The sequence below is a fragment of the Danaus plexippus genome, chromosome 5 (genome assembly GCF_018135715.1).
Source record: "Danaus plexippus chromosome 5, MEX_DaPlex, whole genome shotgun sequence".
Lineage (NCBI taxonomy): Eukaryota > Metazoa > Arthropoda > Insecta > Lepidoptera > Nymphalidae > Danaus > Danaus plexippus.
The window spans coordinates 1,513,023-1,531,884 of NC_083539.1; the positions used below are offsets into that span (position 1 = coordinate 1,513,023).

Consider the following 18,862-nt stretch of genomic DNA (forward strand, 5'->3'; position numbering starts at 1 on the left):
ATCGGTCGGACCAAAACACGCCCATCAGTTCCAGACGTCTAACAAACGGTGAGATCCTGCCCTCGTAGCGTCCCCACTAAGTTCCCGCGTGAGTCTTGAATCCTAATAATAATTTTGTGTTCCCAACATGGTGTGGCGATCAAAACCTATCCGATAAATGAGAGGATTGTCTTATACATGTACAGAACATAACTTTCAATAGAATGATATGTGTTTGAATAACTCACGAAAGTCTAATGGAGTTTGAGGAGGAGAGGTATTGCCAGCGGTCGGCGGGCGCCTTCTCCCCGCACAGCTCCAGCGGCGGGCCAGGGGACTCGTACCAGAGGCGGAGCACCGCCGCCGGACAACCACGCTCTACACACATTTTACACACACGCTTTACTCATAGAGTAGGAATTAGTGCAGAATATATTTGTGGCGACAAGCAAAGGGTCCTAAAGAGAATACAAACGTATAACTTTCTCTTCCTATAATAACGTTCTATCCGACGTACCCGTAAGATGTCCCTCAACGGCGAACTGGTCGAAGTTGATGAGTAGTCGTTTCCCCGGACGTGCAGTGATGAACCAGTTGCACACCCTGGAGGCGGCTCCTCTCGAGGGCGCCTCGTACGGTAACGGGTAGCGCGGGGAAGACACCACCCCCCACGCCGATCCTGATACGTTGCCGCCACAGTCGCCGAAGATTGATTTGGCTGGCTGTCGATAGAGAGGTACACTTTATGATATAATGAAGTTTAATACAGACAGTCTCACTATGACTAAGAACTCCTCAGGTCATCTTTGCTAAGTACGGGATAGAGACGCGACGACAAGCTAGCGCTTGTGATACTAGGTGACGTTGCATCAGCTATGTAGTAGCTCGCCTCGAGCAACGCTGCTCACGATGTTCCTAGTACAGCGACATAAGAATTTTGTTGATTTAAAAAAACTTTAACTAACCTCAAATACATATCTCGCCTTGAATCCTGAAGCGACCGAGTCGTAGTCGGTGTGCAAAGCGATGAGCAGGCCCAGGGCTCCGCGAGGTGATTGCAAGGGTCCGGGGGTAGCGGGGCCGCACCAGCGCCCCAACGGGACTCGCGAGCCCTCCCGTCCCGTCCACCACGCCTCCACCCAATCTTCGATACATGTTGCGCCGCTGCGAAAAAAATGTGAAACAAATTTTTATAAACAAACTCGCTATGTCCAGATCCAGTAGGAGTGAATCGCTAGGAACGGCGATGAGTAATAAGCGTTACCCATACAAGCCCGCGGTAGCGTTCCAGGTGTCCGCTTTGACCTTGAAGTGATCGAACACGACCGTGACCTGTTCGTTGGGAGTGGCCACCAGGGTGTAGGTGCAGTTGGTGCGCGAGGGATAGTTGGAGGGATACCGCGGGGAGTTGAACTCTCCTCTCTTCTTCGCTTCGGATCGATATGTAAAGGCGCACTCGCCACCCGGCGCCGCTGTCCCTGGAACTCGATATTCTGAAAATTAAGTTACCCCTAAGTCACAGAAAATATTTTTTGCAGGGTTATGTCAATTAGAAATTGTTTCATCTGAACAGATTTGCAAAACAAGATGTTGAGGTGTCCTTGTAAGAGATATCAAAACTTGTTATATCTGAACAGATGCACGTATGTATTAATAAAACTGGACTGTCTGTAATATTAAAATAAACTTTTTTACTGCATGCATATGAATATATATACGGTATGTACCGCATATGGAGTATGTACTAAAAACTATCATTTGTTACAATTTTTGTCAGTGTATCTATCTATCTCTTTGTTCCCACTAATTTCTGGAATAGGTGGACCAATTTTGTTGGGACGTTTATTGGCAGGTAGCTGATGAAATAAGGAGTAAGGTAGGCTGCTCTGTATCCCGATTTCGACATTAAGCGTTATCACGCGCGCGTGTGTTGTGGGCTCATGCGGCGCTTAAAAGTTTTTAAATTATATTTTGTTTTTTTTTTACGCACACACAGTCGCTGGTAACAGCTAGTATAATATGTAATGGTTCACGCACCAGTCTCAAAAGTATATTTGGCTTTAAATCCTCTGCCCTGCAATTCTCCGGAGCTGAAGACCATGACAAGCCTCGGTCCGTCAGACAGCAGCGGGGGCGGGAAGGCGGGCGGGCCGGCCGAGCCCTCGCCGCACAGCTCCGCGTCGTGTTTGTCGTAGGAATCAGTCGCCTCCTGCCCGCGCAGATACACCTTCAGGTAACCATCGGGACACGAACTGGCAAATATATAATAATTTGTAGGAACTAAGCGTTAGCTTGAAAGTTAAAGAGTTGAATTATATCATTATGCACAAACTCACTCCGGTTTAGGATTTTCTCCCTTCGGTATCGAAAAGTTCTGGAACTCCAATCGAACTCTTTCTAAATTTTGCGAGTCTTGCATACCATATATAAAATATCTGCGAAAAACAATGACGTGCTAGATTTTAGCTAACTCTAAAAAACATATCAATATAAATTTCCATTTGTCTATATTTGTAACCGACCTACAAACAACTTTTTGTATATAAGGAAACGGATAATTTGGGTGATAAACGAATCCTGTCGATTCCTTTTTGCTAAGTATTTTCTGATCGCACTCCGAGCCCCTGATGTGCTCGGCGTCGTGTTTGCTTATAAAATCTGCAAAAAGCAACATCACATTAACAAAATACCGTAATAATAAAAATTGCAATGATATGTTACGATTTAATTCCTAAACAATCTCACCTAATTTAACAAAACTCTCTGAAAACTCGAAGATACCCTTGAACCCTCGATTCTGGGTGTTGGCTGACCGCGGCAGAGTAAAGAAAGTTACTAGCAGCCTCTCGTCGCTGGAGTAGAGGACGAGGTTGCGTTGTTGTCCGCAGTACGTGCCCACGGCCGCCGAGGAGTTGTCGGGCCCGTCGTATACGCGCACCCAGTCGAACGGGCAACTGAGATGAGAGCGCGTCGGGTGAAAGGAGTAGGAAATACTTAACCCCATTATTTTTAGAAGTAACGATTAGACAATTCAATGTGTTATATATTACGGCTCGGATTTTTTTAGACCACTAAATAGTGTCAAAGTTTGAGTGTTTTTGTTGCTCGCTTTACAGCGCTTCATGATGTGGGATATTAAATAACCAATTCAATGACTGTCCACATCGCATCATGTAGTCGCTACACTGTAGACGCAATATAATATAAACATCATACTGGGGACCCCCGAAGAACAGGTCGAAGTCTCTGAACTCGAGTCGTATTCGCTGGCCGGGCTGTCCCACGAATTGATAGTTGCAGGTGGTGTCCTTCGGGTATAGTCCCGGATACGTAGGCGACAAAAGGAGACCAGTTTTGCGTTTGCTGGCCTCGATCACGAACGAGCACAGTGTGTTGGGTACCGGAGTTCCCACTTCGTATTCCGCTGGAACAATACGTCAATCAATAAGATTAATCACATCGATCAACCCTCGAAGAGTAACCTCACAACCTTCGTAAGGACCAGCTAAAGAAATAATTTTAAAGAATATAACTTTAATTTAAATAAAAAGCCTTAGTTGCGATTTGTTAAGATTTAAATAAGGACTTAAGGTTATATTTTTTAGTATCGTCCGAGTACTATTTAAAATGATTTCAGTTCTTCATGCTGACATATAGGAATAAAGAGATGTGTACACGTATAAATCGAATGCATTGACAACCAGATCTATTGAAAATGACGAGAACCTGTCGAAGTTATAGTTCACAACGAGCAAAATTCTATTTTATTGTTGCCATCAGATAGCGTTAGGAAACATAAGCTACAACTCACAGGCGTTGATGAAACGATACGTTCCCGCGAACAGAGTTGGTGGTGTGTAAGTGTGATCTGTAAAAAAAGCGAGAGCGACCGCCCGGTGTAGGGACACCCGCCTCCGAGGAGGGATCGGGCCGCAGTAGCGTCCACCGAAGGCTGAGTTCACTAACTCGCCCGCCTCCAGAGACGCCATCTCCGAGTAGATGTCCATGTACTCGTGCATGCATCTGCACAATACGTAAAGCAATACATGTTGCACTTTATATCTGTACAGACCCATACATTACACCTCTTAGATCGATGGCAAGTATACGGTGGTGGAAAATTATAGATGCTTTTTTTTACCTAGCTTTTTCTTATACATTTGGCGCTCTTTAAAGGCACAAAGGCCTCTTGAAAGAAATATTTTTAAAGTGCTCTGTCTTTTGTCTGTTAAACAGTTTTGACTTGAGCGTAGCTAATTAAATTATTTGAATGTGACACAGGAATAATAAATTATCTTGAACCAAAAACGTGAATAATTTGTAACTCTTAAAACTTAATAAATATTATGAGGAGTTTACTTACGCCGGGAGTTCCCCCACTGCCGCTCCACTAAAAAAATAATAATATTATAGTAAAAAATTAAGTCCGAGAATTGGGGAAAGCTCTTCTAGTAGAAACAAACGTTGGTTGTATAGGAAACATCTTGTCCTGAGATAGACATCCAAGCTATATCTATTAAACATATATTTTTTATTTGTTAAAGTATAGAATTTAAATTTTGTTTGAAGTATAGAATATTTCTGTGAATTCTCGATCGATCGGTTTTTTGAAAACTTTCTTCATACTCTCTCATATTATATGAAATTATTGCAAGAAAGGTCAAAAGATTTTTTGTTAATCCTCCAAAAATTAAATCGCAGTACCCTCGGATTGTAAATTACCAATCTGGATGTTACATTCTTTAAAATGAGGTGAATGTGTCAGTAATAAAGGAGGTTGTACGTTCTAGCTCTAGATTGTTCTACATTTAAACCTTAAAGTTTAGTATCTATTGGATCACTTTATAGATGTCCGTTCTGGTAGCGATTACAGAAAAGCTTAGCGCGACTTAAGTCTATTTATTTTAAATTGCTCTCGCTCTGTTTATTTTTCTCGAGCTAAGATAATGATATAACAAAAGCTCGAATGAAGTAGTTTTAAATGTTTATTTATATGAACTGAAGAGTACAGTTTTATATAAAATTAAGACGGCAGGAACAATGTGTGTGAAGTATATCAGTGAAACTTAATGTGAAATAATTATAATTTATTGTAATTTAATGCTATCGAGTTTTTTTATGAAAATAACGTTGTATTTGTTTTTGAGTTTATATATAATGTATTGAGAATACAAAGTAGGTGGTAACGATCGATGAAAAGAAATATGATAGTAGGAATGTGTAGGTGGGTCGTGTAACTCACTCTGGAGGTTTGCCCCTGAGGTCGAAGGTTCTGAACTCGACGAGGACGCGCTGCCCTGGTGCTGCTAGGAAGGTGTAGAGACACTGCCGGCTGTGGTTGTTGGGATTCAGCAGCTCCGGGGCGTGGAATGTACCGTTGTTGGCTCCCCCGCGACTCACGAAGGTACGGTCGCACTCTACAAACATACGGCACAGATTTATTTAATTTTGACCAATCAGGTTTGAGAAAGAGGAATACAAAATACATGGTTTAGTGTCTGCTTGCAACGTTTATTGGTTATTCATTTTATAAAAAAATAATTTCAGATTCTCTATATGTTTTTAAATTATGAAAGAAATAACTTTGATAGACTTTCTAACAGTTAAACTTACTAGTGATTTAATCTCGACTAATATAGTCGAAGTGGTTTAGAAAATGCAGAGGACGAATTCATTATCCAAGGGTGACAGCTAGTTTTATAATACAGGGCTTCGAAAAATTAACAAGTAAAAAATAATATAGTTCTCATTTACAGTGTTCGGGTTCGGGAGGTATAATTCTGTTTTTCAATTGTTGAAGTTTGAAATATTAAAAATTCAATACGTAATTATATTTCCTAACTGACGTTATGAGCACTTATAAACAAAAAGTATGCAAAATGAAATGTCATCTATTCCCTTGGGTCGATGTTAAATAAAATATGTTAATGTACTAATTAATAATTATGACTGATTAATAATTGGTGATAGTTATTGTTAAAAATACAGTCTAATACCAAATGTGACTAAATATAAATTTATAATGCTTATAAAGGTTGTAAGATGGTTGATGTGAAAAACGAGGATGCAGCATACCAAGGCTTTTAATACACTTAAGTTTAATAATACTTATGTATATAAGGTTTTTCCAAGTACGCGTTTAACTAATAGTCTTTCTTTTCTTCATTGTCTAAGCTCAGATGTTTTTTCTGATTCACGATCTATCTCGGCAAGTTCACCCATAGTTTGTATATAATAGATCTTATTACAATAGATTATTTAGGTAGGTTATTCGTTGAGAGAGTGGGAAAGCCTCGTGTTGAGCTGAGTGTTCCGATTATCTAACAATATCATGAATAGAAGTGATGAGATTATATCTTAAAATCATTCTAAATTCTTACATAGTAAATTCTTTCGTATAATTCTATTCTAATTTTATCATTAACAGAACCGTCTGTTTCAGAATCAGTAACGTTAGTCTGTTATAATTTAAACATGTACAATAATGTACTTTATGCAATGATGTTATGTTAATTTAAAAAAAAAGTCAAAATTCAATTTATTTACGTCGAAAAATGCAACAGTAGCGTATCCTTATAACTTAATAATTTAATACAATTAGGGAAACGTGAGTTAAAAATGGAAATGCGGTCGCATGCTATGTTTAATAAAAAATGTTTAAAACTCCGAACTGTACGTAAATGAGCACAAAACCGCCTTTTGTTTTCAGTTTTTGTGTAACTGAGCGGCAGAGATAAAATTAAACCGTCTGAATTTAAAACCTCTTTATTTGACCGCCGAAAGTTTAGTATGGGTTAAGGTGGTCGACTGTCGAACCGTAAGTTTAGAAATATTAAAATATACCGAGTAAATTTATAAAATGTATTATACTATACACATATTATAAGTTATAAATGGGTTTAAATAACATGTTTAGAACTCATACGTTTGCTGTTCAAGTTTCGTGGCAGTGCTTTAGATTTTCGCTCGTTGTTGAGTTAAATCAAATCTTTCAAAGGCAAAACTGTTTATCAAACGAAAAGAACCTGTTCGTATTTATGTCAAAGTAAAAAAGTTCACCTTCTGAACAAAAACAGCGCTTTAAGAATGTGCTTTCAGAGTTTGTGAGTGAATTAAAATCAAAATGGCTAGGCATGTTATAATGTTGTGTGAAATACATTCATGTTATACGCAATATTAAAATTAATACGCTTAAATGTCTTTTATCTGTGTAGCTTTGATAATATTATTCTCTTATATTTCAATATCAATTGTAATTTATGTACAAAAGTGTCTTCCACTTATTTCACGTCACGACTATCTTTGTTAAGGGTGAACTAACAATATTTTAAAACCTGAAAATGGCCAACTCTTTTTAACAATGCCAAATTCTTATGACACATTTCTAAATAGCATTTTTTTATTAACCGTCGACTTAAAAATGTAATAGCGACAAAACGATAATGTATACGGTCAGAATCAAATGTATTTGTCAATGATAATGTAAGGATATGGCGAGTGCTCGGGCAAATAAAGTGCTGATACGTCAAAAAAGCGAACGGTTTGTTGAAAAGCTTAAATAAGATCTCTGCAACAGTTAAATCCGACCTTTATATGAATTAATGTCTGCAATATATCAATATTATTATCCGCCAACTAACGAGATCTTATTAGAGCATCGTTTAATGTGAAAGACATACTTGGGAGTTTAGTTGGCGTGGTAACGGGCAGCGGCGCACTCGACACATCCGTGGTCGCGAGCACTGCACAGAAATAATTACCAGTTATATATAACTTTACTTTGATATTAACTCTTACTCTTTCTCACTTTCTCTCTCTCTCCCTCTCTTACTTATTGGCGTTTCCCTACGGATTTCGCCAATGTCATGTGTCAATTTTATACTGAACCATGTAACGAGCGATAAATGAATGACCGAGGTCGTGACTAGACTAAGCCCTGATACTAACCCTTTCGTACGTTACTAGACTTTTTTGGCGGGAAATATATTTGTAAAACTCAATTTTAGATTGAGTCTCGTTAGTGTTAATAACTTTTAATTCGCTCATTCACAGTTTTTAGTGTTGTTCTTGTTATTCCGATTCTGTAATAAAATCGTCAAAGACAAACACCCGTAAATCGTTTGAAGTATATTCATTGAGTAAATGGAATTAATATATATATTTTCTCTTTTCCTAAACACGCCGTCTTTAATAAGTCAGAGCGTAGTAATACCTAATATTACATAATTATGCTTGAAACTAGGTCGTAACGTCACCAGGACAAAATAGTTTTGTGCCCTCACAATAAATTAATTTAGTATTTGATACATAATTCCCACATTATAGTATCAGTTTAGGTTTATGAAAAATCATTTGAGACATTCCTTACGTGACCTGATTATGCCGACGTGTGCTTTGTCACTGGATAAAGTTATCTGAAGCGCTAACAATTGTCCATGATAATGTACAAATTGTATCATATTATAATACATCGTATTATAATAATATCGCCTTAAATGCCTATTCTATTTAATTTAATTAACTATATTTTATGAAACATTAAATATTTGTCATTTAATCATTACACTGGCATGTGTGAGGTGCTTCATTCAGCTGTCTAAGGACAAAAATGTCGTAAATCATTATAGAAAACTGATATTCGTACACTCCTGGACAGATTTTAACTAAACCTGGCTAAGAACCTCAAGGACACTGACTGGCAAATCAAAAAATCGCATCGAAATCGGACGATCTGTTTGATAGCTATTACGCCACAGGCAGATACACGTACACAAAGATAGAGTTTTTGCGTTTGATTAAAATTGATTAAATTTAATTAAATAAATTTCCAGTAAGTATTTTGTTAAGGTATTAATTATCAGGCGCGTCTCCTGTCTTCTTAGCTGCAAGTTGGACGTTAGGAAGTTGGTCGTGTACTATGAACGACGTTGTTAGCAAACTTTCAAGAATGTAACTAACTTTGTGTTGTTTGGCACATTCTGTTGAATTTCACATTATATTTAAAATATTTGTCATATATTAATATATATTTAGATTAGACGATTACGATTTTGGACGCTAATTTCATTTCGTCTTGTGTAGACGTTTACTTCAAAATCAATTCAAGTTAAACGAAATCTAATGGTTTTAGAAACAAGAACAAGGTGATAAATATAGTTTCGAGAATATAATATACTACTTCGAATATATATGAAAGTTTCTTTTGAAAGTTCTAAATATTTTTAGTCAGAATCTTGACATAAGTCAGATGTTTTCATATCGTTGTTTGGTATGACGTGTTCTATATTTTTGTTACCCGTTATTAATAACTCCCAGAGTAAATATTTCCAATAATTATGGTATATCGAAACACATTTTTACTTTCACACGTAGACAGCTTCCTGTGTTACACATAGCTTCCAACTTAGACGCGTCCTGGATAACTTTCGAATGTAAACCTTATCTGTGTATGAAAGAGTAGACATTAGAACGTGCTGAAGGTCTAGCCTCAACCTGATCTATTTTCTCGTGATTTAAACTTCTATAAACGATCTCATTCTCTATCTATATATCTCATTCTCATATGAAACTAATAAAGTGTTTGTTTATTTAATATTTAAAGTGTTCACTGCTGTTATTTTGATTGTTAGTTATTAAGCCATATCTTATAATTAAAGTTACATAAGAACAAATTCATACTATTTTAAATATTTAGTTCGAAGTGTCTCTATTTAGATTCAAATGACAAAATAAGGTATTATTTATTATTAATAATTACATACAGACACATATGAAATTCATTAATTTGAGTAAAAGTAATTCTTACGAGTGTTATTTTTGGTATTAACTGCTGTCTCTGATTTAAATAATCTGAATTTCCACATCACTCAATACAACACGCAAAAAATGAATGAAAATGAATCGAAGTAAAAAATCGATTCGAATATAAAATTATTACATTTGTTTACATTAAATACGCTTATTTCATTCGATTCGAGTCCAATCAACATAAATATCCAATTTTAATATCAAGAAGAATAGTATCCAAGACAATGAGACGAAAACTTGGTAACAAATCTCGGCCATAATGAAGCCCAAGTGTCCACAAAAGAAGTCATTCATCATCAAGAGTTCTATAACTTTACGAAAACGCCACGGATATCGGATATCGATCCCCTTCTGGAACAATCCACTGACGTTACAATACTATGATTTAAATAACAGTAATACTTTTTTTATAGGTATGGCTTCATTCACACTGGAGTCATGGAATATTATGCCAATGTCAACTTTTTTATTTGTTGGTAAAGAAGAATACAGTTAGCAGTACTGTTTATTTTATTTGTCTAACGTAATTGGTTCATATTTTTCTTTAGACCGTCAAAGATTGTCTCCTATTCGTATTAATTAAACGACTCTTATAAAACACATTCATTACTCATTGTCATATCCGATTCATCTATTGGACACTGAATTAAATATATCAGAATATTGTGATAAAAACATGTATAAATTAATGTATTTATCCCAGAAGAATATGCTCATTAATCTGTGGAAGTGACAAAGGAGAGCATTTATAATTGATATACCCAACACAGATCTAAATGTACTCAATAAAATTTTTATCTATAGTTCCTTGTTAGTTATCTATATTAGAAACGAGGGTGTAAGAAATATTGTAGCCACAGATCTATACTAAGATACTAGAGACAATGGAAATAAAGAAAGCTGTGCAGTCGATGTGAAATGAGAAGCCAGGGGTTGAGATGCCGTATTTGTTTTCAGAGAGACGAATGAATATATTTTTTTCAGTATCCCCATGGTTTTGTATTGTGTGAAAAATATTACAGTTGTTTAATACAAACACTCCTTATTGCGAAATACATAGCTAAGTAATTTCTATTTCTCGAAAAGAATAAAATAGAGTGACCGTTATTAATGATTCAGGATGAAATAAAAGAGTCGCGGTTTTAATCTCTGTAAATTCGGGGTTGAATGAGAGCTTAATAATGTATGGCTGTATATTGAAGGCACTTGACATGCGAGCTCTGGGGACGCACTTTTTTATTAATAGGCAACACTCAGTTTCAGCAAATAATACAAACTGTGATGAGTTTTTTTTCTGTTTGTTCGGACAACTTTATATTACGCATAACAAATATAACATTAACTAACAACAAACGGCCTGCGTTCGTCTGACTGCAGAATTAGGTCAAATGGAAAATATTCAAGATATAAAATTTTCTGCTAACCAAAAACTAAATGCCATGTATTCTGAGTTTTGCCACTCAATAACATACGTTAATACTATAATGTGCGAACATTTATATAAACTGTCAACTCTCCGTATGTTGTATGAAGATGCGAGCTTTTGGTAAGCATTCTTAACGTACAAATATTTTCGGGTTAATTTTCAATAGAACTGATCTTAGATTTGCCAATAATTTTTGAAAATGATATTATAATTGCAACATTAATCCAATATATTTATATGTATCTTGTATTTATGTGATAATTACGGGGTTTATGGCATTGAAACGGTTGCTCCGTTTCCGATAGAAGTAACGCGTAGAGTGTCTAGTGATTTCAAACAGGGGGACCGGACGTGAAGCCATGATTGTCTCGGGATGTTGAGGGTGGGACGGGAATTTAATTGGCCCGTGTGCATGTGTGTGAATATGATTTCCGTTTCCGACTGATAAGGATTAATTTCCTAGTCTCCGAGCATATGTTACACTCCATTTAGTTCTATATTGTAAATTATTAACGAAAACGAACGAGGGACAGTTAATTGGATATAACTCGAATTTTATTTTTTATATCGCCATTTCGTTTTGTCTCGTTCCAATCTGAAGTGCTAATTGTTTTTTTTTTTTTCATATATATTTAAATAATATTTACAAAGATATTATTAACAAGGTAGGTAAATAAATAATAATGTTTGATTGCTTGCGTGTCTTTTTTACCTTCGAAAGTAATTATTATAATAAAACTATACCGGACTAATTTATATGAATTTTATTACAAAATATTTTACACTTTCTTTCGATCATTTACTTTGTTTTAATTTGAATTTAAACTTACTACTTTACTGAAGAAGATGTCTTAGGATAACCTCTTTAAGTAAAAAATTAAGGCAAGTTACAGAGGTCCGTAAAAAGGATCATAAATTCAACAAATGTTGCGTAAATTTTGTAACTTTCTATTGTCACTTATGTCCTTTGAATTTTTTATCAGACAATTAAAGTGAAACAAACTGTATAAGTGATTATTTAAGGACTGTTGTAATCACTACCGATTTCTTCAACAATATCCAGATGACTATCATTACTAAAGTATTGTTTAAAATTATTTCATTTCAATGTCTGGTCAGAGAATAAAAAGGCCACAAAAGTATAAAAAATGGCAAAAATTAAATGATTAATTATATATACATATAAGTTATTATAAAACATTTCACGTATATTTAATTTAATTTATAAATTTCAGTTAAAATATCGGAATATTCGTAATTTTTGTATAAATTACTGAATTCCTGATCATAGATCTACGGTCTTTTATAATGTTAAATAAACTATAGTCACGTTAATTATATCCAGTGATCCTCGTGAGATCTAAGACTTTCGCGAGTATACATCGAATTAAAACTAATATTTTTATAATTTTTTACGCGCTTACAATCATTTTTAACGAGATCTTCACGATGTTAAGGTTGCTTTGCATCAATCGTGATCTTGGGCAGACGAGATGATCTCGTCTTTAAGAATATAAGTTTTATGTCTATCGATTCTTCTTGTTGGGAAACCAGCTCTGAGTTAGTATCGGTCTACCTCTGATGTCAGCTGGACCGACCGATGACCTGTCTCACGAGGGTCGATCTTGATCCGTATTTGTGAGGGTCAAACTATTTAGGAACTGTCCCAAACTATTACGACGAAGTCCATCACTGAATTAATTTGTTAATATCTTTTAATAACTTACCAACATGGTATTTCTTCCAATATGTTTATTTCAAACTCAGTGTTCTCTTAGATTATATTATATTTAGAAGTATTACCTTAAAATACTGCTATTTTTTTTCTATATCTTCGATATTTTAAATGTACGTATATAAAAAAATCTTTCAGTTAGTCTACCTAATCAAAAAAGTTACACGGAAACCAAGATTAATTTTAACATAGGTGTCCGGACAAGCAAATATTTAATACATTATATCTTAGTATAATTTATTTCGATATATATTAAACTTTTTGTCTATTTTTAATTCTTATAATTAAATTGACGTTTACCTCCGAAATAATTACGATTCATTTATTTATAATACGAACTCGAATTTACGTATAAGCAAAACATTTGGCAGAATATATTAAAATATAGTACAGTAATATATTTGATGTTAAAAAAGAAACATGAAATTGTAGGAATTGTCCTACTTAAAGTCTGTTATAAATGCAAGGACCCACAGCAGATAAAAGTGGTTTAATAAAAAAATATTAGATCTCGCATCTTCTTAATTCACCACTGTATGTGGTTAAATATGGTAACATTTTAAGAAAGACGTTTCTTTTCCCATCTAAACTAGCTTTCAGTATTTTAATATTGAATTAAATGAAAAAATGTAATCCTGTAATTTGGTACCGGTCAATATCTGTGTCCAACAATATTAAAATTAATTTATCTGTAAATGTAACCTGTATTTTAGTTTTAAACAGACTATTAAAAAAAACATTGCAGATAACAAAATACCTACGTTGTAGATTAACAAGTTTTATTATTATCTATGGCCGTACTGAAACTAATAACAATGATTGATATAACAAACTATTACAATCTACACACTATTATTTATTAAAATTATTAGTTTTCCATTTTGTTATCTTAGTGACGTATAGAAAAGATCACGGGTTTTGAAAAGCAATTGTATGAGAAAAGCTGTATTCATTTGACATTTGGGATTCCTTACTAAAGAGGAGACATTTGAGATCAAAGTGGCCAGTACGACAAAACGACAATTTCATTTTTAAGGACCCAATATTAAGATAATCTCAAAAAATTAATTGCTCCAAACAATTCAAACTGATCGCCGATTGAACAAAGCGTTTCATACTTTATAGTGAGGTTTTTTATCGGATAAAATCAAAAATTTATATGGAAAAAAACAGTAGGTTAATATATTTATAAACGTTAGTCATTAAGTAGATCGAGGACATTACCGCCGTCTCTTACATAATACAGAATCTCCAAAATGGTCCATGACTTATCTCGAGAGCACACCTGATTCTCGTTAATTATTTTGTGGGTTCCTCGTTGTTCATGAAAACTGAAATGTATAAGAAAAATTTTCCTCCCAAGAGAAAGTAAAAGAAAACGAAGATATCATTATGAATGAATTTTCCTATACGCATTATTAGAACTTAATTCAACACTTTCATTTCAAAAGCGTGTTTAATTTCGAATTAATATGTAAGCATAAAACATATAAAACGGGAAAAATAAACATGAAGGGAATGTATTTTTTGGATTGGAGTTGTATATTTTATATTCATTTAAAATCTACTAAGAACAGATGATATTTTGGAAATGATTTTAGTTTGAGACTGTTGATGTTACTCACTCGATATTTATATGTACATGAGTCAAAATAACTAACAAACAATTTAATGTTCCTATATAGAAAAACAGTTTAGATTAATTCATCAAAAAATGTGGAAGTAAGGAATATTTCATTATATAATCTCTTAAAAACAAAGGATTTGTACCCACTAATTAAGGCGTAAGAACAAAAACAATGGCGTCTATAGAAAAATACTTTTTTCTGAAATTATTCATTCAAACAATAGAAAATGGCAAAGGTTGGGGGTGGATAGGGAAAAGTGTAATTAAAGTAAAACGAAGAAGTGCACAAGCTTAAAATTATTTAGATTATTTTATTTTATTCAAAATGAAAATAATTTCTTTGCCTATGAAGTATTTTTTCGGTTTTAACACCATTGGACTGTCTGGAACTTTCTATAATTAATCGTATATGTAAATAATAGCCTAAAAAAATGTATAAGAGCGGGAAGGTCAGCTTGCTTTTTTTAACGAAAGTAAAAGGCAAAGGTATTGCATCCCACAGCCACGTCTTAGGACTAGGAACTATTGAGGACAAGAATTGTCGTTAAAATATTCATCATATTAAGAATTACAGACGTTACTCCAATTTGATTTTCTGGGGAGCGCGGATGTAATGGATTTCATTATGTAAATTGATATTCATTGAGTGGTGGTAAGTGATTTTTGGGAGCGAGGTTGATTTTGTAATGCGCCCTAATTTTAGCAACGGTTATAAATATAGCGAAATTAAAATGCTTCCTTTTAAAAAAAATATATTCTAGAAACTGTTAAAATTAAATACCTAACAAAGTGTAAGAATTGAATCTTTTAGTTGTTTTTCTTAATACATATATAAGTACGCAATACGTCAGAAATAAATGTAATTTAAAATATTTTTTTTCAATAAATGATTTTTTTAATAAGTGATTTCATACCAAACGGAATGCTATTATTATGCTTATTACATAATATATATTGACAATTATAATATAAATTACTATTTAAAATAAAGGTTTAAGGTTTGAATATGAAGACATTCTTCTTCTCAATAAGATTTTTTTAAACAAAAATAGTACAGAGACACAAATAAACAGCCAAATAAATTAGTCGTACACTTCACAAATAGTTTAAATACTTTTTCTTTTTAAACATAATTTCTATAATTCAGATTTAATTTAGCAGTACATTTTAATGCATTATAGTTCGACAAATAACATGAACGGAAGAAATTATGAAGACGTTAATATATTGATATTCTTTGGTTTGACATAAACAATGACGTAACAATTATTTGACAGCGACGGATGGTTGAAGCGCATACAGCCAGCATCGATTTTTAATTAATGCTGGTTATATGGGTGAAGATAGAAACCATCATTCAATACGGCATAGCTGAAAGATTCCGGTTTTTAACATTGTAGATATATTTCAAGTTGCATTATCTATACTAGTAAAGAAATAAGTCTGTTTGTTTAATACATGTGGATGTTTATATATATTTATATACCAATACTGTATACAAAACTTTCGTCTTACACTTTCAGACAGCTGATACAATAACTACATGCGAATTGTTTATTTTAGATAGTTTTATACTTTTAACATAAATTTTCAATTATATGAAACACATTACAGTTTTTATTTATATTTGTCAACCCAAAATGTTTAATGTTCTTAATGCATTTTTTTATACTTATTCACAAATCACATCGCACCACATACTTACCCGGTAGAAGAAATTTAATTAGAATTCCTAAATTAATTAGAAATAGAAATAAACATTTATTTATTTTTATTTTGGAAAACACTTCCAGCGAGCGGTTATCAATCAGTTATGATGTATTAATGTATGTGCAAACAAGGTATTTATATTGTAAATATGAAACTCATACTACCCTCAAACGCTTAACGTTCGAGAAAACTAATTTTGGACAACATAAAGTTAAAGAGTAATGGATGTTAATGTAAACAAACAGACAGACTTACAACACTTTTATGTAAATTAAAAAACATTCCATCAGACGTTCGAAAATATCTCAATAATCTTGCTTGCTTAATAAAGCTATATATTTAGTCGGGTTAGTATTGAATGTGGGCGTTTGGTCGATTATCAGAAAAAAATAAAGCAGAAATTTGAAATTGGACGATAAAGACTATCTTATCACTTACATTGGCTATTTGATTAATACCCAATAACCAACAGCGCTTACGTCATTATTTTACTACACACTTTAACATGGGATAGCAAATGTAAAAATGTAATTCCTGTTTGATGGATAACACTTAAATATTTTACATAAAGACTTATCAAGGTCGGAGTTAAAAATATTAAATCATAAGATGTAAATTCGACCCAAGGCAACACTATTGTCGCCTGCCTTTTGTTTCTCGACCCCAGCCCGGTGAATGTTATTAGGTCAACAACAGATTAGTTCAGGTTTAATTTAGTATCAAGATGTTCTGGACATTTTAAATCGGATTAATATTTGCTATTCCAGTATCATTACCTCTAAAGAGGTTATTTTTTTGTTAACGGTAGCGTAGAATTTATTCGAAAGTTAAAAAAAAAAAAATTTATGCTGTGGCATCACTCGCACGGGAATCGTGAAAAATTTTGGCAAAGTCGAATTAAAAAAAATACTTACTGTTATGCTTTGGTATAGAAATTTGTTTAAATATGAAGTTTTGATTAATGTATGTATTTATAGTGACATTAACATGTCAAAATGACATTTCGAATGAATATTGAAGCGGTAACTAAATCGTGCTATATGATAGAAAGTAGAGACAATTTGTTCAGCAGGTGTAGAGATAATAAATATAGAAAAGTCAGAGCAACTGAATCTATATCATTGAGATTGCAAGTTCGATTTATATTGATCAAGTTTCCATACTATTTTTTCTATTTAATTTTTAAATCAAACATTAACAACACTCTCTCTTTTAACTCTTTAAAGTTAGAAACGTTATAAATGATCACTGTGGAGTCGGCGAGTTATTAATTCTCAAAACATATTTGTCGCAGCCTCGATTAATATTCCCCTTAGATTATTCATAATAAGCGTTTCTCGGTCAGAACTTTAGATACTCTACCATAAAATAACTGGGTCAGTAAAAAAATATCTTGAGCATATCTCGAGGTCTATCGATGTCATTGTATGCCTCATTTTGTTTAGCACTCGATTCGAGAGCAACTCCGCTGTCAAAGGAACAAGCTGGCTTGCTCAATTGAAGATTAAAACGGTAAGAAGTCGCTTATATATTATAATCTCAGTAAAGATAAATTTGAAGACAACTGTCTATGAAATATATACATACATCAATAGACGATGACTCGGATCAGCACTGACTGTATAGGCGAGAATCGGTTTACCTCATCCTGGACTTTTTTTTCGTAAATATCTGATAGGTGATAGACGTCATCCTAAAATTTAAATTACGTATATACGTGGGTATATAAAAGTTAATGTAATACATACAATATTTTCAATTAATTAAGATATAGAACATAGCAAATTTATTGTTTAAATTCTATAACAAACTTCTTGCTAACACAAATAACACATTTAAATTGAGGTTTAAATATGAAATAGTTAATCAATTTCAATGTAAAATAAATTAATTTGGAATTCTATAATTTTTCATATTTAAATGCTATTAAATTGTTCGTACTTATTATTGTATCATTATTTTTTTTTTGTGAACAAACTTCAATGTTTACTGTATAAAATGGCTTGATAGCGTTTAAATTCACAATCGTAAAGGCTAATTACTTGATGATGAAAAGCTAACCGGCTCTCAAAGTCTTTGTACGTCTGTATTCACGATGCAAAAGAAAAACCAGAGAGACCACTAGCAAGGCTGAAATCTCGACTCATTAAGAATGAAATGAAAAGGATCGTCTTCGTTAATCACGAATTACTGTAAAAAATTAACTTAGGATATTTCTTTTAGCGCTCTGTTTAAATATTAATGTGTGATTGTATTACTTAAAACTGACAAGGTCAAAATATTACGTCACGAGACCACACTTATATGAGACCACATAGTTATGTACAAAACTGTAATACTGTAAACTTACTTACTTACTGTACTACTGTAAACTGTAAACTTGTATATGTGTCACTGTAAAAGGTCGAAGTACGGTAAATCTTAAGACCTTCCAGTGTAACCTGGAATTCACAGTAACGGTTTGGTAAATGTTGAGAATAAGATAATTTTTTCGTCCATTTACCATTCGAATTAGTACACGCCAGGTTTTATTGCTGTCAGCTGATAGATGTTGGTTTTAGTAATAAAATAACGAAGC

The 18,862-nt window shown here is 33.6% G+C and overlaps 1 protein-coding gene across 6 annotated transcripts in view; it reads right to left on the reverse strand.

The window, feature by feature from the left end:
• LOC116769311 (cubilin) overlaps window positions 1-18,862 on the reverse strand; it is a 53,451-nt gene that overhangs the window by 3,668 nt on the left and 30,921 nt on the right. For 4 of the 6 annotated variants that reach the window (XM_061529281.1, XM_032660370.2, XM_061529284.1 and 1 more), the window contains exons 4-16: window positions 7,659-7,721; window positions 5,222-5,396; window positions 4,343-4,369; window positions 3,791-4,002; window positions 3,196-3,403; window positions 2,725-2,933; window positions 2,502-2,637; window positions 2,316-2,414; window positions 2,017-2,231; window positions 1,244-1,472; window positions 945-1,143; window positions 497-701; window positions 228-357 (exon numbers count right to left, since the gene is read on the reverse strand). In XM_061529281.1, coding sequence (XP_061385265.1) covers window positions 228-357; window positions 497-701; window positions 945-1,143; window positions 1,244-1,472; window positions 2,017-2,231; window positions 2,316-2,414; window positions 2,502-2,637; window positions 2,725-2,933; window positions 3,196-3,403; window positions 3,791-4,002; window positions 4,343-4,369; window positions 5,222-5,396; window positions 7,659-7,721 — 2,107 coding nt within the window. The remainder of the gene's footprint in view (window positions 1-227; window positions 358-496; window positions 702-944; window positions 1,144-1,243; window positions 1,473-2,016; window positions 2,232-2,315; window positions 2,415-2,501; window positions 2,638-2,724; window positions 2,934-3,195; window positions 3,404-3,790; window positions 4,003-4,342; window positions 4,370-5,221; window positions 5,397-7,658; window positions 7,722-18,862) is intronic. The other 2 variants (XM_061529286.1, XM_061529289.1) reach the window with 1 other exon arrangement.